The 25,390-nt window shown below is 42.8% G+C and overlaps 2 protein-coding genes across 2 annotated transcripts in view; both read right to left on the bottom strand.

Annotated features, from left to right (window-relative positions):
* Window positions 1-25,390, bottom strand: part of LOC126237373 (uncharacterized) — a 786,945-nt gene that overhangs the window by 221,102 nt on the left and 540,453 nt on the right. The window lies entirely within an intron of this gene.
* The window catches only part of LOC126237374 (uncharacterized), a 274,642-nt gene that overhangs the window by 222,280 nt on the left and 26,972 nt on the right, over window positions 1-25,390 (bottom strand). The window contains exons 2-4 of the mRNA XM_049947459.1: window positions 20,901-21,389; window positions 6,108-6,193; window positions 5,752-5,972 (exon numbers count right to left, since the gene is read on the bottom strand). Of these exons, the coding sequence (XP_049803416.1) occupies window positions 5,752-5,972; window positions 6,108-6,193; window positions 20,901-21,371 (778 nt within the window). The 5' untranslated portion in view covers window positions 21,372-21,389. The remainder of the gene's footprint in view (window positions 1-5,751; window positions 5,973-6,107; window positions 6,194-20,900; window positions 21,390-25,390) is intronic.

Here is a 25,390-nt window from a genome sequence, read left to right as displayed (position 1 = left end):
ATCCATGTCCGAGGCAGGATTCGAACCTGCGACCGTAGTGTTGGCGCGGTCCCAGACTGTAGAGCCTAGAACCGCTCGGCCACCCCGGCCGGCTATAAATGATCTAGTAGAAAGTGTCGGATGCTCTTTAAGGCTATTCGCAGATGATGCAGTTGGCTATACCAAAGTAGCAACGTCAGAAGATAGTAAGAATTTGCAGAACGACCTGCAGAGAACTGATGAATGGTGCAGACTTTAGCAGTTGACACTGAGCGTAAATAAATATAACATATTGCGCATACATAGAAAAAGAAATCCACTACTGTACAGCTACACTATCGAAGACAAGCAGCTGGAGATAGTGTCTGTCGTAAAATATCTAGGCGTAACTATCCAGAGCGACCTTAAGTGGAATGACCACATAAAACAGATAGTGGGAAAAGCAGATATCAAACTCAGATTCATCGAAAGAATCTTAAGGAAATGTAACTCATCCACGAAAGAAGTGGCCTATAAGGCGCTTGTTCGCCCGATTATTGACTATTGTTCATACCCGTATATCCGGAGTCCCTATCACTTGGGACTGATAAAGGAGAAAAGAGGCGCGTTTCGTCACGGGATCGTTTAGCTGGCGAGAGAGCGTTACGGAGATGCTAAACAAACTCCACAGGTAGACGTTACAAGAGAGGCGTTGTGTATCATGGAGAGGTCTGCTATTGAAATTTCGGGACAGCACTTTTCAGGAGGATTAAGACAACATATTACTGTCCCCCCCCCTCCCCCCCCCCCCCCCATACATCTCGCGTATTGACCACGAGTAGAAAACTCGAGAAATTAGAGCCAAAACAGAGGCGAGTGGAACAGGGTTGGAGGGATCAGATAATGGTACCGAAAGTACCCTCCACCACACACCATTAGGTGGCTTTGGTGGTGTGATGTAGATGTCGATACACTCATCGCTGGCATTATTGTACATGAGCGTGTCACAGCATTCATCGACTGCAGAAGCGACTCTTTTTTTCTTTTTTTTCTGTTTGTCCTGAAATTTTGCTGATTGTTGTCAAACACAGCAGTTGCGGTGATAACAGCAAGCTCCGCTTTCACGACAGCTAAAAATATCTCTATAGCATTGCTTATTGATGATTTCTACTACATGTTTACTTGAAGTAAATATCGTAATTTCGCGACTTCCTATTCCGTAATATATCTTCAATTTGCTGAAACAGCTCGAAGGAATCTGGAAATCAGTAATGTCAATCTCATTTCCGATCCGGAGGGCCCAGTTTCGTAGATCTCCCCCAGTAGATCTGCTCTCACGAGCAGTTCTAAATTTTTGGAATAGTTTTTCTTTCATAAATCTGCCAATTTCATTCCGGCACGCGTTTCTTACTTCGTGTGTTTCTTCCATTTACGGAATTTACGTTCAGACTTTGGAAAACAAAACCAGGTTTGGACATTGGTCAAGTGTTTTCTCCCTTCTTCGATCAACCAAAAATTCACAGCGTTTTATTTGTCACTGAAAGCTATTACTGTACATATTTTCCTTGGGCTAGGGAGGTATTCTTGTTCTAGACTCTTATTGATACAAAAATCATCGTTTGAGTCACAGCTGACGAAATTGTCAGTATTATTTCCATTTTTTCTACTGTTTCCACAGTGTCTAACGAAATTTTGACATCTTTTGATTGAATGTCCAAGAAATTAACAGACAACACATACGCGAGTCTTCAGGAGAAGCCGGTGATTTCTTCTTTGCAAGATTGAGAACGTTACCTGGATTCCATAATTACTGTGACACTCTGGAACTTGCACAATAAGGGATGCTGTTAACAGGTACAAATGAAGGAATCACAATGGTTATTAATTAAGTTGTATCTCTACTGCTAAACATTTACAATACCGCAAAAACAACTGGTAACTACAAAGGATATTAAATGATGTACACATTCTAACGAATAGTAACTGCGAACAATTATTTCAGAGAATGTAACACCGGAAACTGAAAATCGCTTTACAAACTACGACCGCGCCAATTCCTTGTTAACGGAGGCGCCGCGAACCAATGATATACGCCTACCATGTCACGCATGCGCCGTCTGATACGGCTCCAGTAGGGGGGACACATCTCCAACTGCCTGGGGGCTAAGAGTTTGGAAATGCTGAACATTTTGTAAAAAAATCTTGCAGTGCTTCTCAACAGCTAAAATTTTGACAGTGTATTTCTTTTGTTGTATTCTTCGTGTATAAAAAATTTCAAGGTGGTTTCGACAAGGAGATATTCAGAAAGCTAACTTCGCCCGTAGCTGCAGAGAGGGCACGGTAGGAGACGGACAGTGGTAGTGGTGGGTGATCTCTATTGCGCACGGCAGTAGAGCGGTATGGAAGGTGCAGTTCGACCAGGTATGCCTGCGCACGACGCATGTATCGCATAACTTTTTGTCTACTGCTGACGATTCTGCAAAGGATCTAGCCGGCTGCTGTGGCCGAGCGGTTCTAGGCGCTTCAGTCTGGAACCGCGCGACCGCTACGATCGCAGGTTCGAATTCTGCCTCGGGCATGGATATGTGTGATGTCCTTAGGTTAGTTTGGTTTAAGTAGTCCTAAGTTCTATGGAACTGATGACCTCAGATTTTAAGTTCCATAGTGCTCATAGCTATTTGAACTAGTTTTACAAAGGTTCTATCATCTGCTTTGTCAATAAGGCCAATAATTCAGCAAATATCGACGTTCAAAGTTATTAGTTTCTCACTACAGTAAAAAGAAAAAGTCGCATAAACGAAGGATTAATCAAAGTGAATCAATTTCGACTACACGTTAACAGGAAGAAACCACATAAAACTGGAAAGGTTTAAAAGATGTGGCAAAGCTTACAACGTCAAAATGTAAAGTAAACAACTTGTGTGAGTCGGAAATGATGTGACAGCCCCCTGAAAATGAGAAGTACTTGTAGGTATGTTTTCCCTCTACTCAACCACTCTGTTGTGCGACTGGAATAGCTGGCGCTTCTTGCAGTTCTCTCATGCAAAGTTTTTAAGGAGCTTTTAGCTTCCTCGTTTGCCTCTTCCGACATAAATTTAGCGACATTTCACAGTAGCACACATACCTAAATTCATGGAACCACGGCGCGTGGAGAACGCTGTGCCATGCTACATGATAAAGAGTCGGCAATGAGAATGCTCGAAGTACGCAAGTCAGCAGATGGCAGTCAACTGCCTCTTCAGAACGAAGGGATCGACTCTCCCGGCGTGTAGGACGAGAATGCGTTTCTGCGCACGTGGCACGCAATTTTACACGAACCGTACTGTAAGAGCTATTTGAATCGGCGTGTGACGACAATAGAACTTCTGGCGCGGTCCCTGACGAGGCAGTTGTCAGCAGTAGTTGAGTAGTTCATGGGATAAGAAGGAGGTTGCCATAACATACAGATCACACGCAAGTCACAGTAGATAACGCGAAATTGAAGTAGATGACACACAACTGCTTTGCACAATGAAGAAGTTGGCTGATATGAGGTGTGTCGTTTGACAGTTTACTTTGCATGGTTAAGGTCTTACAGACGTGAAGATGGTCGCAGACGCCCGAAACTTGTATTTAAAACCGGAATGTTGTATTACGATCGTAGAATAATAATAACTTCTTTTATGAGATACGTTGTCATTTATCGCTTATTCTCCCCATTTCCACTAATAAATGTTTAATTGTCATGGGTGTATAATGGGATCTTTCCCATGTACCAGTATATAAACTGTAGAACAGAAAGGTAAACACCTACAGCGTGTTTTTCAGCGAATTGGAGATCGCAACACAGCATGCCGAAAGGAACGTGCACATGCTACATGTCAACGTGAGTTTTCGGATTTTATGAGAAAGGTCCAACCGCGGGTGTGAGTGTGATGTGAGCGTCATATCAACAGATTTCACAAACAGGTGGCTGTAGAGCAATGATGCTCAACGAGTGGTGACGAGATGAACTCAGGACAACGGAATGTCAGGATGACTAGGCATGGGTTCGTACAGGAGAACCGCGTCACAGTAAGTTCGTAGAAATATTCGACTGACTTTGACGAACAGACGGACGGTGACAGATGGAATCCGGGCACAGGTTACAGCCGTAGTTCCACCACGACCCGAAACGAACAGATTATTGGAAGCTGGTTTGAAACCCGGAGTTGGCATGCGTCATTTTCTGCTGACTTCCTACCACAGGGAACACTGACTTGCATGTATTTGAACTGCAGTCAACTGCGACAATGAGTGGCGTTCTATCGTGTTCAGCGGTGGATCTTACTTCTGTTTGCCGAGGTCGGATCGACGCTTTGTCGAGTGTACTTATTTTTTTGAATGTGAATAAGCAGCTTTACTTATGGCTGGATATGTAAGCCGAAACCGACATGCTGTGTGAACTAACTAGAGTAAAATGCATACACACTGAAGCGGCAAAGAAACTGGCATATTTATTCAAATACATAGATATGTGAACAGGCAGACTACAGCGCTGCGATCGGCAACGCCTATGTAAGACATGCGTCTGACACAGTTGTTAGATCGGTTACTGCTACTACAATGGCAGGGTATCAAGATTTAAGTGAGTTTGAACGTGGTGCTATAGTCGGCTCACGAGCAATGGGACACAGCATTTCCGAGGTAGCAATGAAATGGGGATTTTCCCTTATGACCATTTCACGAGTGTACCGTGAATATCAGGAATCCAGTAAAACATCAAATCTCCGACATCACTGCGGCCGGAGAAGGATCCTGCAGGAACTGGACCAACGACGACTGAATAGAATCGTTCAACGTGACAGAAGTGCAATCCATCCACAAATTGCTGCAGATTTCAATGCTGGACGATCAACATGTGTCAGCGTGCGAACCATTCAACGAAACATCATCAACATGTGATTTCGGAACTGAAAACCTATGGCCGGCCGGAGTGCCCGAGTGGTTCTAGGCGCTTCAGTCTGGAACCGCGCGACCACTACGGTCGCAGGTTCGAATCCTGCGTGGGGCATGGATGTGTGTGTTGTCCTTAGGATAGTTAGGTTTAAGTAGTTCTAAGTTCTAGCGGACTGATGACCTCAGAAGTCGAGTCCCATGGTGCTCAGAGCCATTTTTGAACTTACAGCAAACCGCCTCTCTTCTCGTAACTCACGTTACGGCTTGTTAAATGACAGTGTGGATATAATACCATCATACAAACAGTGTAAAGCGTCACATTTGCACCTGATGGCCAAAACTGGAACTAATTTTTCTCCGGTATAAATCTGTTCCGCATTAACGTATTAGCATTTCTACAAAATTCCGCTGCCCACACTGGAACTCTGTGAGTAGCTTCACTTTAATTACAAATACCCAGTGTTTGTGGAGAGACAGCGCTATACATAATGGCATTAATACACGTGTTGAAACAAGATGACTTTATCATACACATCTATCTCAATGCTTTGAGTAGGAAGGATATAACGTCTTGTCGATATTCCAGTCATTTGTGACAGGCCTCTTCTCGTTGGCTGAGGATGGCGAGCAACTGTGATCTCAGCATTTGTTTGAAGCGCTGTAGCGAAACCACGTCAAACTTAAGTGTGGAGTGTCGGATGGGAATTTGAGCTCCGCTAGCCCCTGATCGAGTCAAATTTATTAATAACTGTGCAAGCTACCTCCATGCTTTGAGCACTCAAGGCTAACCACTGCTACTGTCAACTGTAGAAGGAACGTACGGACTTAGTCTATTCAATGGAAGATCAGTTTTTCAGGAAATGTTTTAATACTCACCTACAGCTGTCTTTGTAGATGCATCTTCTGTTTCTGTCTTGCAACCTCTGAACTCGTAAGGGTTTTCTTCGGCAAAATCAATCCACCGACGACAGCCTTCGCATGTAAACGTAGAGCTGTCCACGACTCTTAGTGTTGGGTAGGGTTGACGACTATTTTCATTGCAAGACAAGTAGCGGAACAGCGTGGGGATTTCGTCATTTGCTATTACGTATGTGTAACTGCAATGACAAAAGGAAAAAGAATGAAGAATAATGAAAAATAAATAGCAGACATAAGACCTTTGAAAATTATGTAAGATTTGCTAATAACTTTATCGTTCAGCTACAGTCTTAATTTATAAAAAGAGTACTTACTTTTCTCCTAAGAAGTCTGACTCGGTGTGGCTGGTGAAGCTGCAGTGTCTACATTGATATGTGCGATTCTCCTTCAACGACATAGCCTGCACAGCAAGAAAAGACAGAAGTTTATTGGAGACAGTTCAAAAATGGTTCAAATGGCTCTGAGCACTATGGGACTCAACATCTTAGGTCATAAGTCCCCTAGAACTTAGAACTACTTAAACCTAACTAACCTAAAGACATCACACACACCCATGCCCGAGGCAGGATTCGAACCTGCGACCGTAGCAGTCCCGCGGTTCCGGACTGCAGCGCCAGAACCGCTAGACCACCGCGGCCGGCTTGGAGACAGTATTAGAAAGGTTTCTTCACGACGAGAATAGAGCCAGCGTGTTCGAAATTTTGTGTTCTGTGAACAATACAGGTACCACATATGTGTTTACGGTCAGATATCAAGTTTGTTAGGATCCAAGAATTTTGTCATCTCTATCAAATTACGAACACGAAGAATAACACTCTGGCTGCATTCCGAAGAAAGTAAATTCTGAGGATATTTTATGATCTGGTTTGGTCTGTAACTCTGTGTGACATACAGCTTCTAACGTGACAACCATCAGATGTACGGAACTAGGTCGTTACCTATCAGTAATGTGTTGCTTAACTCTTCTGACGTATTGCCATTCGGAATTACACAAACAGTCGGAACGGAAGGAGTGTTGAGTGGGAATTCGGTTGGTTGGTTAGCTGGGGGACTAAACAGCGTTCAGGAGATAGTCCTTCTGCAGCTAATGACATCATCCAGAAAATGGAAATATGATAGTATGTAGGAGTGGTAACATCGAGGTACTGAAAGCAATATAGTTCCAGAAAAGAAAAATGATTTAGAGGTAAAAGTACGTAGGTCGAGCTGGCATGCAGGTCAGAGAAGAGACGAGAACTTCTCCAGGGCTCATCTTCGGAAGAGAGCCACCTCACCCAAATTTGATCTGCACCCTGCCTCCTCTCCTGCCTAGACAAGCCAATTCAAGACTAAGTAACAGCACAATACCTTCCAACAGAGATTCGTAGTAGTAGAAGAGAGAAGACTAATAACGTAATGAACACCAGTAGGACCGTCAACCGTAAAATAATGTATGTTGTTCAATCATGGCCAGGAGACATCGGTTGGTTAAGTAATTGTCAATGTCAATAAAATTCACCAACAGCCGTGTACTTTAAGATATTATTTTATTTTATTGTGAAGGCTACCAGTTTCGGCATTTCATTATGCCATCTTCTAGCTCCATAGGCATCTATCCAAATAAACTAACTTGCCCTGTAGCATCATCATCTCTGGATATCATGAATTAAATCGTTACATTCCAAGGCACTGGACAGTCGGAGCGGATGGAGGGGCGCCCGTCCCATAACCGTCTCACCCCCCCCTCCCCCTCGATCCTTTCTAATCAAAGTGCTATAGGTAGTACGCATCAAAACCTATCCCCTTTATAATCAAAGTGCTAAAGGTAGTACGCATCAAAACCTATCCAATTGTTCTTATCTTATGTTATAAGCTTACGTCACGCTTAAGGAACCCTTAAAGTCTTGCCTTCATCAGAAGTAAAATAGGGTGCAGCACAAAAAAGGGATTACCGCATCTAAAAGTAATATAAATGGAGAGAGAGAGAGAGAAGATGTGTGTGTGTGTGTGGGGGGGGGGGGGGGGGCGGAGGAATCCCCAGACCTAGTATGTGTCAGGAGACAAATCAACCCCAAACCCCTGTCCCTGGCCAGAAAGCAGTTTAAAACGACGTATGTCTAGGGGTAGCGTCTTTGATTCATAATCAAAACGTCTTCGGTCCCGGGTTCGATCCCCGCCACTGCCTAAATTTTGATAAATAATCAGCATTGGCAGTCGAAGACTTCCGGCATAAGAAGTCAGCCTCATTCTGCCAACGGCCTTGTCAAAGAGGGCGGAGAAGCCGATAGAGGTCCTAGGGGTGGGAAATTGCCCCTAAAGGCGGAAGAATCAGCAATGATCAACGACATGAGGATGCAGAAGGCAATGGAAACCACTGCATTAAAGACACGTAACGTGTATCCACAGGACACGTGGCCTGTAATGGAAGAAGTGTCATGATGATCTCACCATTGGCAAAAGATTCCGGAATAGTCCCCCATTCGGATCTCCGGGAGGGGACTGCCAAGGGGGAGGTTACCATGAGAAAAAGATTGAATAATCAACGAAAGGATAACGTTCTACGAGTCGGGGCGTGGAATGTCAGAAGCTTGAACGTGGTAGGGAAACTAGAAAATCTTAAAAGGGAAATGCAAACGCTCAATCTAGATTTAGTAGGGGTCAGTGAAGTGAAGTGGAAGGAAGACAAGGATTTCTGGTCAGATGAGTATCGGGTAATATCAACAGCAGCATAAAATGGTATAACAGGTGTAGGATTCGTTATGAATAGGAAGGTAGGGCAGAGGGTGTGATACTGTGAACAGTTCAGTGACCGGGTTGTTCTAATCAGAATCGACAGCAGACCAACACCGACAACGATAGTTCAGGTATATATGCCGACGTCGCAAACTGAAGATGAACAGATAGAGAAAGTGTATGAGGATATTGAAAGGGTAATGCAGTATGTAAAGGGGGACGAAAATCTAATAGTCATGGGCGACTGGAATGCAGTTGTAAGGGAAGGAGTAGCAGAAAAGGTTACAGGAGAATATGGGCTTGGGACAAGCAATGAAAGAGGAGAAAGACTAATTGAGTTCTGTAACAAGTTTCAGCTAGTAATAGCGAATACCCTGTTCAAGAATCACAAAAGGAGGAGGTATACCTGGAAAAGGCCGGGAGATACGGGAAGATTTCAATTAGATTACATCATGGTCAGACAGAGATTCCGAAATCAGATACTGGATTGTAAGGCGTACCCAGGAGCAGATATAGACTCAGATCACAGTATAGTAGTGATGAAGAGTAGGCTGAAGTTCAAGACATTAGTCAGGAAGAATCAATACGCAAAGAAGTGGGATACGGAAGTACTAAGGAATGACGAGATACGTTTGAAATTCTCTAACGCTATAGATACAGCAATAAGGAATAGCGCAGTAGGCAGTACAGTTGAAGAGGAATGGACATCTCTAAAAAGGGCCATCACAGAAGTTGGGAAGGAAAACATAGGTACAAAGAAGGTGGCTGCGAAGAAACCATGGGTAACAGAAGAAATACTTCAGTTGATTGATGAACGGAGGAAGTACAAACATGTTCCGGGAAAATCAGGAATACAGAAATACAAGTCGCTGAGGAATGAAATAAATAGGAAGTGCAGGGAAGCTAAGACGAAATGGCTGCAGGATAAATGTGAAGACATCGAAAAAGATATGATTGTCGGAAGGACAGACTCAGCATACAGGAAAGTCAAAACAACCTTTGGTGACATTAAAAGCAACGGTGGTAACATTAAGAGTGCAACGGGAATTCCACTGTTAAATGCAGAGGAAAGAGCAGATAGGTGGAAAGGAATAATTGAAAGCCTCTATTAGGGTGAAGATTTGTCTGATGTGATAGAAGAAGAAACAGGAGTCGATTTAGAAGAGATAGGGGATCCAGTATTAGAATCGGAATTTAAAAGAGCTTTGGAGGACTTACAGTCAAATAAGGCAGAAGGGATAGATAACATTCCATCAGAATTTCTAAAATAATTGGGGGAAGTGGCAACAAAACGACTATTCACGTTGGTGTGTAGAATATATGAGTCTGGCGATATACCATCTGACTTTCGGAAAAGCATCATCCACACAATTCCGAAGACGGCAAGAGCTGACAAGTGCGAGAATTATCGCACAATCAGCTTAACAGCTCATGCATCGAAGCTGCTTACAAGAATAATATAGAGAAGAATGGAAAAGAAAATTGAGAATGCGCTAGGTGACGAAAAGTTTGGCTTTAGGAAAAGTAAAGGGACGAGAGAGGCCATTCTGACGTTACGGCTAATAATGGAAGCAAGGCTAAAGAAAAATCAAGACACTTTCATAGGATTTGTCGACCTGGAAAAAGCGTTCGACAATATAAAATGGTGCAAGCTGTTCGAGATTCTGAAAAAAGTAGGGGTAAGCTATAAGGAGAGACGGGTCATATACAATATGTACAACAACCAAGAGGGAACAATAAGAGTGGACGATCAAGAACGAAGTGCTCGTATTAAGAAGGGTGTAAGACAAGGCTGTAGCCTTTCGCCCCTACTCTTCAATCTGTACATCGAGGAAGCAATGATGGAAATAAAAGAAAGGTTCAGGAGTGGAATTAAAATACAAGGTGAAAGGATATCAATGATACGATTCGCTGATGACATTGCTATCCTGAGTGAAAGTGAAGAAGAATTAAATGATCTGCTGAACGGAATGAACAGTCTAATGAGTACACAGTATGGTTTGAGAGTAAATCGGAGAAAGACGAAGGTAATAGAAGTAGTAGAAATGAGAACAGCGAGAAACTTAACTTCAGGATTGATGGTCACGAAGTCAGTGAAGTTAAGGAATTCTGCTACCTAGGCAGTAAAATAACCAATGACGGACGGAGCAAGGAGAACATCAAAGGCAGACTCTCTATGGCAAAAAAGGCATTTCTGGCCAAGAGAAGTCTACTAATATCAAATACCGGCCTTAATTTGAGGAAGAAATTTCTGAGGATGTACGTCTGGAGTACAGCATTGTATGGTAGTGAAACATGGACTGTGGGAAAACCGGAACAGAAGAGAATCGAAGCATTTGAGATGTGGTGCTATAGACGAATGTTGAAAATTAGGTGGACTGATAAGGTAAGGAATGAGGAGGTTCTACGCAGAATCGGAGAGGAAAGGAATATGTGGAAAACACTGATAAGGAGAAGGGACAGGATGATAGGACATCTGCTAAGACATGAGGGAATGACTTCCATGGTACTAAGGGAGCTGTAGAGGGCAAAAACTGTAGAGGAAAACAGAGATTGTAATACGTCAAGCAAATAATTGAGGACGTAGGTTGCAAGTGCTACTCTGAGATGAAGAGGTTAGCACAGGAAAGGAATTCGTGGCGGGCCGCATCAAACCAGTCAGTAGACTGATGACCAAAAAAAAATGTCAGAATGCAAACAACTTTCTCAGAGGAAATGAAGAACCATTTTAACTGTTCACATGTCGTCCACCAATATTAAAGACACAGTAACCGGAATACCATACCTGGCATTGAGAACAGAAAGAGGGAGCATTCGACCAGGCTGTGAGTTACTGTCTTAAGACGTGGCATCGTGGGTGACTCATTACATAAGGTGAAACTATGCCGTAATCTTGACTGATAGTTGTAAAAGAGACGTACGTATATTGGGGGATTGCTTCTGAGAGCAATGGTATGGAAGTGCCATGCTGCTGTGGAGTTTATTAGAGAAAACGGTAGCTTAAGAGATGTTGTTGCATCTCGAATGAGTATAGGTCTCATTCTCAGCCACAAATAGGCGCGTGGGAAAGTCAAAGCGAATGTTGGACGAGCAAGGGATTCTCTGGCCAATGCCCAGTTGATTCCCCGAGACATTTGTGGTAGTCAAAAGTTGGCTTAAATACCGTAAGGACTGCATGCTTCAAGAATGACACTTTCCACTGCGCTCATGGGGGGGAATGAAAAAACAAAGCGAAGACACCCAAGTAAAAATGACATGTCGAAAAGGAAGAGCAGGGCTGCCACAACAGTTCTGTCAGTTTTAGACTACCCAAAGGATAAGTATGATCATTGACTTATATGGAAGGAAGCAAGAGTGCGATACAAGATCTGTATCAAGATGGTACCGTATGAGGGTTTGAAAAATGTGATGTATTTTTGTGGTTCAATGAAGGCAGAAATTATTTCAGAAGATTTCACACATAAGAAGTGGCAAATTGAGTTGGCTAATAATTTCTGTTGTTTTTCTATTTTATTGTGAAAACAAATTAACAATTTTGCATAATGTACTCTTTAACGAATTCGTTGCTGTTTTATAGCATATAACAACCTGACCGTGCAGAACTGAGGTATATAAGGTCACTTGTAAATAAATGCATTTAAAAGTAAGCTGGTATTAATATATTCATTTTCCAACACAGCCTTTTCCATAAAAAGGAGAATAAAGGAAATTTTGCAATTACAACCTATAAATGAAATTAAATTCAAATTTTAACAGCATGTGCTGCCATCCAGTATTTTCTACTGCCAGTTTCCCAGTATGATGAATATGTCACATTAAAATTTGGATTGGAAAATGTTTAAAGAAACTTGCTCATGAGATAATGAAAAGAGGCAATAATAAGAGGTTATGGTGAAATAATAGTTTTTGGTACTATGGTGAATGCTGTTGGGCATTAAAAGGTTAAAGGAGCTTCTGAAGGCTCCAGATCAAATAATGCAGAATGGATAGGTAACAATCCATCGCCATTTCTAAAATCACTGGGGGGAAGTGGCAACAAAAAGACTATTCACACTGATGTGTAGAATCTATAAGACTGGTGATATACCTACCATCAGACTTTCGGAAAAACATCATCCATGCTCCACACAATTATGAAAACAGCAAGAGTCGATAAGCGTGAGAACTATCGCACAGTCGATTTAATAGCTCAAGCATTCAAGTTGCTGAAAAGAGTAATGTACAGAAGAACGGAAAAGAAAATTGAGGATGTATGCAATTATACTTTCTGTAGGTTCCAGCCTTCCGCAATGTCAGGTCGTCCATTACGGAACCGAGACGAGCGCAAATCCTTGTAAGTGACCGGAGGATTACTGTAACTTAATGTTTCCATGGGCTTCTGCCTAATTTCGATTAAATATTCCTTAAAGCCATATTGATCTGATGTGGATAGTACCCATTAACTTTGAACACAGATTGTAGACGATCCAACTCCTTTTCAGGGAGTCACACACAAGTGCCTGGTGCACCAATGTTCGGAGGACGCCCATAGTTTGTGAAGAATGGTGACAGCAGACGACTGAAGATGCAGGTCGGTATATGTGGTCTTACGGTAAACGGAATGGCCCAGTGACCCGTCCACTTTCCAACTGGCTAAGACATCCAGAAATGAGGGCACTCGATTCAGCAGAACTTAAACCAAAAGTCTTCTGGTTATAAGTTGATGTCACTTCTGTAGTGTGCCCACCATTGTGACGGTGGCTTGCAAAGGGAGAAGGCATGGGATCGGTGACTTCTTTCGTATCTTCACAGAGAAAATATTTTATGCCTAATGACACGACTAGAGACAGTAAATTTTATTAATTTGGCATCTACCTGCTTTCCGACAGAGGACTTACATACAGCTTCACCTTTAAAGGGCGCTCACATAACGGCTGCCTGTAAGCAAACGTCTCAGCGCCAGTTTCTTGTATAAACTTTGGAACGTGCACCAGCAACCTCCAGCCTATAACACTCAGCAGAAGATGATTGAATTATTGTCAGCCGAAATATGGTGGCACGATATCTCCGTCATCCGGCTGCAGCGCGCAAAACTGCATGGACTATCATTCAACCTGTTATAAGGTACCCATGCGCACAGTTGTAACACGTTGTATCGGAAAAACCATTGATTTCGGGACTTATGTTTATTGGGATTATTTTCTTGTTTCAGTGTACTCTTCGTGCCCCTTATGCTTGTATCTATAATAGTCAAACGACGTGTATTACCATTAATATCATACACTGCTGAACCAAAACATTATGGCGACCTGCTTAGTAGCTTGTTTGTCCGTCTATGTTTGTGGAGGAATATGGCATTAGATGTCGGCGCACAGGTCAGGTAATTCGCGCAAAGAACGGGCCGCTGATATGCGTACGCTGTAATGGCGCCCGACAGCGACCCAGATGGGTGCCATAGGATTTACATCAGACGAGCTTGCCCACCGAGACATCACTATAATGCTCCTCAAGCCACTCTTGCACGGTTGTGGCACCGAGGCACGGACACTTGCACTGCTGAAAGATGACATCGCCGTCTGGGAAGACACCAAGCATTAAACGCTGCACGTGATTCGCATCTGCCTGTGTGTCTTCGGTTACTACCACAGGTCCTATGAAAGGGTAGGAGAATGTCTTCCACAGCACAATACTTCTCCAACGTTTTGTGAAGAGTTATGAATGTCCAATTATTGACCATCTAGTGGTAGTTTCATTGTCTTTCTACCTCTTTCCTACATGTAGCACGTCAATATTCGACCAGCTTCACTGTTTTCGAGACACTCGTTCACAGGCTCTGCATAATAATAATCTGCCCTTTGTCAAAGTCGCTTATCTTTGCAGCTCATATCTTCGCTAGGGTGATTCCCCATCCATGTCTGTCCCACTTATATACTTTTTTTACCGCGTCACATGCCCGAAAAGCAACAAGGCGGCGTCCAACGTCGCGATAGGTGATCATAATGTTTTGGCTTGTGAGTGTAAACGCAGATTATCAACGACGTGCGAAAGCAACCTACCGACATTTTATTTGCGTTTCAAGGGCGAAGCAGGATATCTTGAAAATACCCTAAAAATTCAAAACGAAGTATCTAAAGAACGTACAGTGAACAATTTGCATGAAACAGAAATTTACACTCATACAGAAAGATACCCAGGAAACATCATCAACAAACAAACAGTATTTAAACATAAAAAACCTCAAAAATTTTATGTACATTGTAAAACAAAATCGCGATAAACGCAAAATAATAGAATACTTATAATCTACATAAAAACCACAAAATGCTATCTCCAAAAAAAAAAAAACGTAATCGCTAACTTTCCGCAAACAGAAATTCCATTGTAAACATACGGCATCACTGGAACTGAAGCTGTCAAAAAAGCTGTCAAAAATAACTTCACAAGATCATGCTAATAAAAAGAAAACATATAAATAACGTGGTAATATCATAACAAAAAGTCAACCGATATTTACGCTTCAAGATGGCATATGGACCACCTCATACCAGCTGAGACGTAATCATAAGGTGCCATATGTATACACAGACTAACATACACGTAAAAACCTATTATATCATCTTCAAAGATACAGGTACACTTGATCATGGCAAAATGTCGAAACGAGCTCGTCATGTAACTTGTATCATTACAAGTAAATAAATAAGTATTGCAGCGAAAAACTTGTGCTTTAAGTAGTATCTTTATTAGTCCAGGTTAATTAAGCGTATCCAAAATGCCGTCAGGTGATAATGTAATTGAAGCACGGACAATATTGAAACGCGTTGAATGCGGATTTTCACGGCCGGTATTTGAATAATTACTGTTGTTTGTTTTGTACGCATAAGGCCGTGGCCCAAGGGATAGAGTGATGCCCATAAAACAAATATCAGTAATCAAACATTTAAAATATCATACTAAAGGTCGCTAAAGAAGTACTAGGTGAAAAACCCAAAACGAATTGAAAAAGGAGAGTTAAAATTGGGAAGAAGAGACAGAAGAAGCCACCTGAAAGAAAAAAATCACATAGGGAATTTTTGTAGAAGCGACTGAGGAAGCTAAAGAAAAATATAATAAAATCAGAAATGATGTTCATGGGATACACTTATGAATAGAACCGAACGCGACAGTCAAGGTAGACAGAAAATAGCATACAGACTGATCAAGCAGTTGAAAGGCAGGAAGATACTGTAAATATAAATATCATCCCTGCAGAAGACTGGTAAGTCATTACAAGAAATAATGATATAATCTGGACGCAAAAGACCCACCGGAAGAAAATGCGGAGGAACTGGTATATCTAATAGATCTGACATAATTAAAACAGGCAAAAGGTAAAAACATTCCTGAATTATATGAAATTAACTCAGATCTGTTAAGATATGGTTGAACTTTTTCAGAATTCAGAACGCTCCATCTCAATAGCAAGGTGAAATATCAAAAGAATGGAGAATCGCTAAAACTATTTCACTATTTGAAAACAGAGACGGGAGTAACACAAATAATTACAAGAGAATCAATCTCCTGAACGATATTTATAAAATCTACAGCAAAATAATTAGTGAAGGGCTTGGAAACATCTCGGATTCAATGGCAAAGGCAAACGGGCTTCGATAACGGAAGATCCAGTGCCGACGACGTTTAGCCTCTGTAAAAATTATTCAAAAAAGACGAGAATTCAATTTGGAAACTCTCCTAGCATTTGTTGACCATTAACAGCATCCAAAGAAAAACCTCTGGTCAATAATGGGAAAAGGTTTATCCAGGCCCATGATAAAAGTAAAAAATGTGCGAAGGCAAATATGATGAGTAAAAAATGTCTGAAGATAAATATGATGACACAAAAATAAGAATGGGTACTGGCCAAGAGCTGACAACAAAAACACAGATAAACCAGGGAGTAAGGCAAGGCTGTACTATGTCACCAACACTGTTCAACATATACATCGACGACTTGGTCAGGAAACGGACAAAGGAGGGAATACCTCAGGCTATAAGAGTGGTGACGCGAGACTATCTAAATATGATGCTTTTTGCAGACGACCAGGAAGTCATACAGGACAATGAGGACACATTACAAATAGCGATAAATAGATTAGACAGTATAAGCCTGAATTGTAATCTGAAGATATCGACAACAAACACAAAAATAATGGCCTTTTTTGAAAATACCCGTAAGGGCTAAGTAATCAGCAGTAAAACAATAATAGAACAGGCATCCAATGTTTAGTACCTACGATAAGGCATAACTTTTAAAAAAGTGAAAGACATAAATAATAAAATTAACAAATGTCAACATATATGTGACACGATAACATTAAAGTGTAGAAAGAGAACAGAAAGCGATATGAAATTCTATAAAGTCTGGCTCTATCGACAATACTATACGGGGCAGAAAGTTGGACACTAAGATCAAAAGACCTAAGCCAACTTGAAACATCAGAAATGACGTTCCTTAGATCAGGCTGGGCATGATAAGACGAAATAAGAAATGAAGAAACGATGAAAGAACTGGAGTACAGCCATTAACGGAAAAAGTAATCCAACGAAAGCAGGAGTGGAAAGAGCATGTATTGCGTACGTCACCTCAGAGAATCTCTCTTGAAGTGATGTATGGGTTTCCCATATGTTTCGTCAAATGAAGAGTTGGTAATAAATTATCGATTTCTGCTGCAAAAAGTTCTTCTATTACTGTGGGGTCAAACCAAACCTGGACATAATTAATTGGCCGGCCGGAGTGGCCGTGCGGTTCTAGGCGCTACAGTCTGGAGCCCAACGACCGCTCCGGTCGCAGGTTCGAATCCTGCCTCGGGCATGGCTGTGTGTGATGTCCTTAGGTTAGTTAGGTTTAAGTTCTAGGGGACTGATGACCTCAGAAGTTAAGTCGCATAGTGCTCAGAGCCATTTGAACCATAATTAATTCTAGATGCCCTCGATCAGAATTATCTGAGATGAAACTGATACTGAAATCTCCATATAGGCAAGTTATTGCTGCTGAGTCTTATTACTAAACCCCTCTAACTGCATGGTGAAGTTCAAAACTGTTGTGTTGGCAGAAGAGCCAACACCGTGTTACAAGAGGAGGCCGAAATGCACGCGTTTTAGCTCACACAGGCTGGCGTGAGGGAAGGACTATACTGACGTGAGGTCTGGAACATGACAAGGAAATAGAATTCAGAAAGCGGACGTAATTAGTATGATACTTTAATCCATTAATGATGAACGTCGCTCTTGACGGTACATGATTCACAATATTATCTGTTCAGTATAGTAACTGAATATGGCGCCTTGCTAGGTCGTAGCAAATGACGTAGCCGAAGGCTAGGCTAACTGTCGTCTCTGCAAATGAGAACGTATGTAGACAGTGAACCATCGCTAACAAAGGCGGCTGTACAACTGGGGCGAGTGCTAGGGAGTCTCTCTAGACCTGCCGTGTGGCGGCGCTCGGTCTGCAATCACTGATAGTGGCGACACGCGGGTCCGACGTATACTAACGGACCGCGGCCGATTTAAAGGCTACCACCTAGCAAGTGTGGTGTCTGGCGGTGACATCACAAAAACAATTCATGTTGGGGTTGTAGACTGTCAGTTCCCTCCAGCACTACTTCAGACATTAGTCGAGTCCACGGCACGTCGTGTTTCGGGGGTCATACACGATATTACGCAAGTGTACCAGTTTCTTTGGCTCTTCAGTGTATTTAAAGAAATATAGAAGAGCGGTGACGTGACAGCTACTTCAAAAAGGAAGAAGGATGTAAAAAACGAATAAAATAAAAATTCTGGCGCAACGAAGTCCCGCAAGCCAAAATCTACATCTACATCTACATCCATATTCAGCAAGTCACCTGACGGTGTGTGGCGGAGGGTACCTTGAGTACCTCTATCGGTTCTCCCTTCTATTCCAGTCTCGTATTGTTCGTGGAAAGAAGGATTGTCGGTATGCCTCTGTGTGGGCTCTAATCTCTCTGATTTTATCCTCATGGTCTCTTCGCGAGATATACGTAGGAGGGAGCAATTTACTGCTTGACTCTTCGGTGAAGGTGTGTTCTCGAAATTTCAACAAAAGCCCGTACCGAGCTACTGAGCGTCTCTCCTGCAGAGTCTTCCACTGGAGTTTATCTATCATCTCCGTAACGCTTCCGCGATTAGTAAATGATCCTGTAACGGAGCGCGCTGCTCTCCGTTGGATCTTCTCTATCTCTTCTATCAACCCTATCTGGTACTGATCCCACACCTGTGAGCAATATCCAAGCAGTGGGCGAACAAGCGTACTTCCTTTGTTTTAGGACTGCATTTCCTTAGGATTCTTCCAATGAATCTCAGTCTGGCATCTGCTTTACCGACGATCAACTTTATATGATCATTCCATTTTAAATCACTCCTAATGCGCACTCCCAGATAATTTATGGAATTAACTGCTTCCAGTTGCTGACCTGCTATATTGTAGCTAAATGATAAGGGATCTTTCTTTCTATGTATTCGCAGCACATTACACTTGTCTACATTGAGATTCAATTGCCATTCCCTGCACCATGCGTCAATTCTCTGTAGATCCTCCTGCATTTCAGTACAATTTTCCATTGTTACAACCTCTCGATATACCACTGCATCATTCGCAAAAAGCCTCAGTGAACTTCCGATGTCACCCACAAGGTCATTTGTGTATATTGTGAATAGAAACGGTCCTACGACACTCCCCTGCGGCACACCTGAAATCAATCTTACTTTGGAAGACTTCTCTCCATTGAGAATGACATGCTGCGTTCTGTTATCTAGGAACTCTTCAATCCAATCACACAATCGGTCTGATAGTCCATATGCTCTTACTTTGTTCATTAAACGACAGTGGGGAACTGTATCGAACGCCTTGCGGAAGTCAAGAAACACGGCGTCTACCTGGGAACCCGTGTCTATGGCCCTCTGAGTCTCGTGGACTAATAGCGCGAGCTGGGTTTCACACGATCGTCTTTTTCTAAACCCATGCTGATTCCTACAGAGTAGATTTCTAGTGTCCAGAAAAGTCATTATACTCGAACATAGTACGTGTTCCAAAATTCTACAACTAATCGACGTTAGAGAGATAGGTCTATAGTTCTGCACATCTGTTCGACGTCCCTTCTTGAAAACGGGGATGACCTGTGCCCTTTTCCAATCCTTTGGAACGCTCCGCTCTTCTAGAGACCTACGGTACACCGCTGCAAGAAGGGTGGGGGGGGGGGGGGGGCAAGTTCCTTCGCGTACTCTGTGTAAAATCGAACTGGCATCCCATCAGGTCCAGCGGCCTTTCCTCTTTTGAGCGATTTTAATTGCTTCTCTATCCCTCTGTCGTCTATTTCGATATCTACCATTTTGTCATCTGTGCGACAATCTAGAGAAGGAACTACAGTGCAGTCTTCCTCTGTGAAACAGCTTTGGAAAAAGACATTTAGTATTTCGGCCTTTAGTCTGTCATCCTCTGTTTCAGCACCATTTTGGTCACAGAGTGTCTGGACATTTTGTTTTGATCCACCTACCGCTTTGACATAAGACCAAAATTTCTTAGGATTTTCTGCCAAGTTGCATGGGGGCTTAATAAAAATATTAATGCAAATAATTTTAATTTTTTTTTTTTTTTTTTTTTTTTTTTTAGTAGCTGTCTGTCCGATTACGAAGTCTCGTAACGGTTGGCCCTGACTATTATTATTACGCAATCTGACTGCTTAGAACAATAACAAAGAATGAAATGGAAATTTTCATTAACACAGTTAATTAATTAAGCCCCCAGCAACTATAAAACCAACGCAACAACAAGCACAAGAGTAACTGTTCTGTGTGTGGGAGAGTGACTCAACGTACGCATCTGGCACGGTTCTTCTTCAACAACACAACAATTTTTAAATAACATTATACTGAATTAATTAAAGAAAATACAAATACCATAATTACTCAAGAGAACCACAATTACACTCTAATCCAAGAACCCAAGCCAGATGCTTTGTTGACTGAACCTGTAATGACACATTATTTAAAACATGGAAATAATGAAAAATAAATCAAGTTTCGTTACCTTCATATATTGACCAAAATCACTCTCATAATTACAATATATCTCCACATCGCCTCGCTATTACCACATCTGAACAAGAACCTTTCAGTATCACATCTCAGCAAGCACTCCCTACTAGCACATCTGAACACCAACTGACTACTACGAGCTCTCCGCAAGCAGTGCCCACTACGACATCTCAATAATCACTCCCGTGGAGGCGGCGGAACAATGCTCTCTAGCGATCTCTGTCGCTGTGGCTCAGTGTAGCCACCTTTCAAAGTCAGTACATAGAACTTTACTCTGGCCTACCTGTCAAAGGTTATTTCGCGGAGATCTTTCCGGGAATACTTACCGTCTCTTGATTGATCGTCCGGTCGCTAAGACTGTCCGACGTGTTGTGGTGCCAGCAGGGCGGTGCATTGTATGTGACGAGCCACACGGCGTACCGCTCCCGACAGGGATTTGCAGACGCCTCCCAGACGGCGCCGAAGTACGCGTGGCTGAGGATGCCGTAGTTAATGCGGTCGGCGTTGCACACGGTCCAGCTGGTGTTGCGGCCCAAGAGGGCCTCGTAGTCGGGCGACGTCGCGACCAGTCTGGCTTCGCGCTCGCTCGGCGGCTGCTCCTCGCTGAAGGCCGCGCCACACTCCAGCACCGTTTCCGGGGAGGGCTCGCGGAAAACGGCCGAGCACCACCTACGCACCTCTGGCAGCCGCGGAAGGACCTCCGAGCACGTCGGGCGGCAGGCGTCCGCAGACTGCTGCCCCGCCGCGTCCTTTACCACTGACAGCAGCAGCGGCAGAAGGAGCAAGGGCCGCAGCATCGCAGCTCTGCCAGTAGCCTGCCAACAAACGCGTTCCTTAATGTTTTCTGTCCAGAGATGGCAAAAGTTTCTAAAAAATGTTATATCGACTTCGATAAATCGTCATAGCGACATCGATGGTGTCCATGTATTAGACGTGAGATATCGATATTTTCGTTATATCTGATTTTCAACTCCTCGAAAACGGAGGCTCTGCTTTGATTCAGATGAAGTATGATCATTTAAATTTTTTCTACGAAAGGCCTGTGACAACTTTTATCAAAAAATTTGTTTAGTTATTATGACAAATGCGAGGGAAATAATAATTAAATGGACACCCTAGCTGCAAACAGGCGTTGATGTACTTCATTGGGGAAATGTTGAAAATGTGTGACCCAACCGGGACTCGAACCCCGGATCTCCTGCTTACATGCCAGACGCTCTATCCATCCTTTTTTTTTATCTCATTTTGTTCGTTGCATCCACTCGGGGCGGACGTCGTAAGACATCCGTTTAAGTTTGTTGATGATCGATAAACTCAGTTTTTTTATTACAGAAGGCACGTAGCCCTCTGACCGAACACGCTGAGCTACCGTGCCGGCGCACGGAGGATAGTGCGCCTGCAGGGACTTATCCCTTGCACGCTCCCCGTGAGCCCCACATTCCCGACATGTCCCCACCACTACATTCGTAGTGCGCCTAATAGATGTTTCCCCATCATACTCATTGCTCCTGGCAGATTAATCTACCAAGTCCCGTATGAGTTCGGGCATAGCGTGTGCATTCGCACAAGGTCAATGGCCGGGAAGCCATATTTTAACTATAAATGACGGTAGTATCTGTTCCCGAAAGAACAGTGCCGGCCGCTGGTGGCCGAGCGGTTCTGGCGCTACAGTCTGGAACCGCGCGACCGCTACGGTCGCAGGTTCGAATCCTGCCTCGGGCATGGATGTGTGTGTTGTCCTTAGGTTAGTTAGGTTTAAGTAGTTCTAAGTTCTAGGGGACTTATGACCTCAGCAGTTGAGTCCCATAGTGCTCAGAGCCATTTGAACCATTTTTTGAAAGAACAGTAATCGTTGATGACCATGCAGCTTTGCTAGAAATGACATGATAATTAAATGGACACCCTAGCTGCAAACACGCGTTGATGTACTTCATTAGGAACATGTTGAAAATGTGTGCCACAACCGGGACTCGAACCCGGGATCTCCTGCTTACATGGTTGGGGCGCACATTTTCAAGATGTCCCCAATGAAGTACATCAACGCTTGTTTGCAGCTAGGGCGTCCATTTAATTATCATTTTATTTCTAGCAAAGCTGCATGGTCATCAACGGTTACTGTTCTTTCGGGAACAGTTACTACTGTCATTTATAGATAAATGCGAGTGACGTTCCATATGTAATACAACACACATTTCTTTTTTCTGTCAACTTCGGTTCAGAAAACGCTGAATTTGTAATGGGGCACCACGACATATACCATTTTCAGCCACTGTAGTTCCATGAAGATCCAATACACCGCGGCGCTTTACGTAGCCTTCAAACTGGCGTCTGTAACGGAGGTGAACTCCAAAAGCAGAGAGCTGTTAATGAATTTCTTTTGGCGGCAAATCAGAACATCGGAGATATTCACATGCGCCTGCAGAATGTCTACGGAGATCTGACGGTGAACAAAAGCACGACGAGTCGTTGGGAGAGGTGTCTGTCATCATCGCAACAAGGTCGCGCAAACGTCTTCTATCTCCCGTGTGCCGGCCAGCCGCACACAGCCGTAACTCCTGCAGTGTTGGAACGTGCGGACACTCTCATTCCAGGTGATCGACGGATCAGAATCAAATTCGTCGCTGCTCAACTGGGAGTCTCTCTTGACAGTGGTGCCACACTTGTCCATCAGCTGGAGCAGTCAGAGGTGGGTGCCCGCTGAGTTCCTCGCCGTCTTACAGAGGACGATAAAGAGGAACGAAGGACCATCTGTGAGGAACTACTTGCCTGTTATAAGGCTGATCGTGACAAGTTTATGTCACTACTGATGAAACATCATCACTTCGAACCGGAAACAAAACGGCAATCCATGGAGTGAAGCCACATCACCTTTCCTGCGAAGAGAAAGTTCAAACTGCACCCTCAGCCGATAAAGTCATGGCGACGGTCTTCTGGGACTCTGGAGGAGTTATTCTGTTTGATGACTTCCCTCATGGTGCAAGAATCAGTTCTGTAGTGTACTGTGCTGCCCTACGGAAGTTGAAGCATTGACTTTAGCGTGTTGTCAACGCAAAATTGCAAACGCACTGACAATGCAAGGTCTCACACAAGTCCGTGCCCTGAGAGGAGCTCACAAGACCCTACAACCGCGATAGCACACCTTCCGACTCCCATATGTTTGACTCAATGTAGGAAGCCGTTCGTGGATGATGATGAGGTTATTGACGCAGAAAGACGTTGGCTCCGTCGTCGACCAGTAGTGGTACCATGCGAGCATATAGCCCCTCCCAGGAAGGTGCCGTAAGACTATCGCATTGAACGGAGATTATGTTAAAAAATAGGGTTTTGTAAACAGCATTTTATTTTTTAAATATTTTTTTAAAGTTGTAATATACAAATGATCGTAATAGAGATGGCGCTTGTTGCCATTGACACCACATACAGAGGTTAGTTACATGGAAATTCAAGCAGCAAGCTCAGTTTAACTGTTATATGTAACGTTAATGTGGTACCATGTGCAATTTTATGGACGATGACTTGGATGTAAATTTGCTGTTTACAAGTTGATGCATTTGTGATCCGGTTTTAATTTATACGTTAATGGCTGATTCTCATTGTGTCCATTTATTCAAATAGTACTGCAGATAGCTACACAGTAGCTGCAATCGATCGGTAGTAAACAGATTATAATCTTACTACGGATGCTGTCCTTCCAAATATCATGAATCTCATTAATACGGTCGTGGAGCACGCATTTCCTAATGGAAACGAAGCTGAAGAGTAATACAAATTGTAAACAGTAAGAGCCTAGTAACACTTCCTTGGAATAGTACCGAGATTAGTTTCACATCTACCTAGTATATTATGTTCTTTCGCCCCAACGGAGTCATACACAAGAGTTGAGTCAATTTAAAAATTAAACAAAAACGTATAAGTTCAAGGATAGGCACTCTTGTCAAAAAAAAATATGATGTGCAAAATCCCTGTTGCACTCGTTTTTAAGACGAATATTTAATTTCTTTTATTTTTTCACACAAAGTGGGGATGATATAAAAAGTAGATTGGCAATAGAAAGAAAAGCGTTTCTGAAACTTGTTAACATCGAATATAGATTTAAGTGTTACAAAGTCTTTTCTACAAATATGGAGTGTAGCCACGTATGGAAGTGAAACACTTGTAAGTAGGCTGTTTAGGTTTTTTTATTGGTAACGCCACCTCTGTATGAAAATCACTGGCTGTGCTGTGTGCAGTCTGTGGCTGCTTTGCATTGTTGTAATATTCGCCATTGTAGTGTTAGGCAGCTGGCTGTGAACAGCGCGTAGCGTTGCGCAGTTGGAGGTGAGCCGCCAGCAGTGGTGGATGTGGGGAGAGAGATGGCGGAGTTTTGAAATTTTTATAACTGGATGTCATGAACTGATATGTATATTATGAGTTTTCAACATTATTAAGGTAAATACATTGTTTGTTCTCTATTAAAATCTTTCATTTGCTAACTATGCCTATCAGCAGTTAGTGCCTTCCGTAGTTGGAATCTTTTATTTAGCTGGCAGTAGTTGCGCTTGCTGTATTGCAGTAGTTCGAGTAACCAAGATTTTTGTGAGGTAAGTGATTTGTGAAAGGTATAGGTTAATGTTAGTCAGGGCCATTCTTTTGTAGGGATTTTTGAAAGTCAGATGGCGTTGCGCAAAAAAATATTGTGTGTCAGTTTAAGCACAGTCATGTATAAATTGTTCAAAAGGGGACGTTTCATATGTCGTCCCTTAGCCTAGGATACCGCACTGGAATCTTCTGATTTTTTTTCTTGTAGTTTGTGTAATTAGTGTAGCTATTGTTTATT

The sequence above is a fragment of the Schistocerca nitens genome, chromosome 2, assembly GCF_023898315.1.
Source record: "Schistocerca nitens isolate TAMUIC-IGC-003100 chromosome 2, iqSchNite1.1, whole genome shotgun sequence".
Classification (NCBI taxonomy): Eukaryota; Metazoa; Arthropoda; class Insecta; order Orthoptera; family Acrididae; genus Schistocerca; species Schistocerca nitens.
The sequence above is the reverse complement of the archived record's forward strand: the minus strand, read 5'-3'. Positions and strand labels throughout refer to the sequence as shown.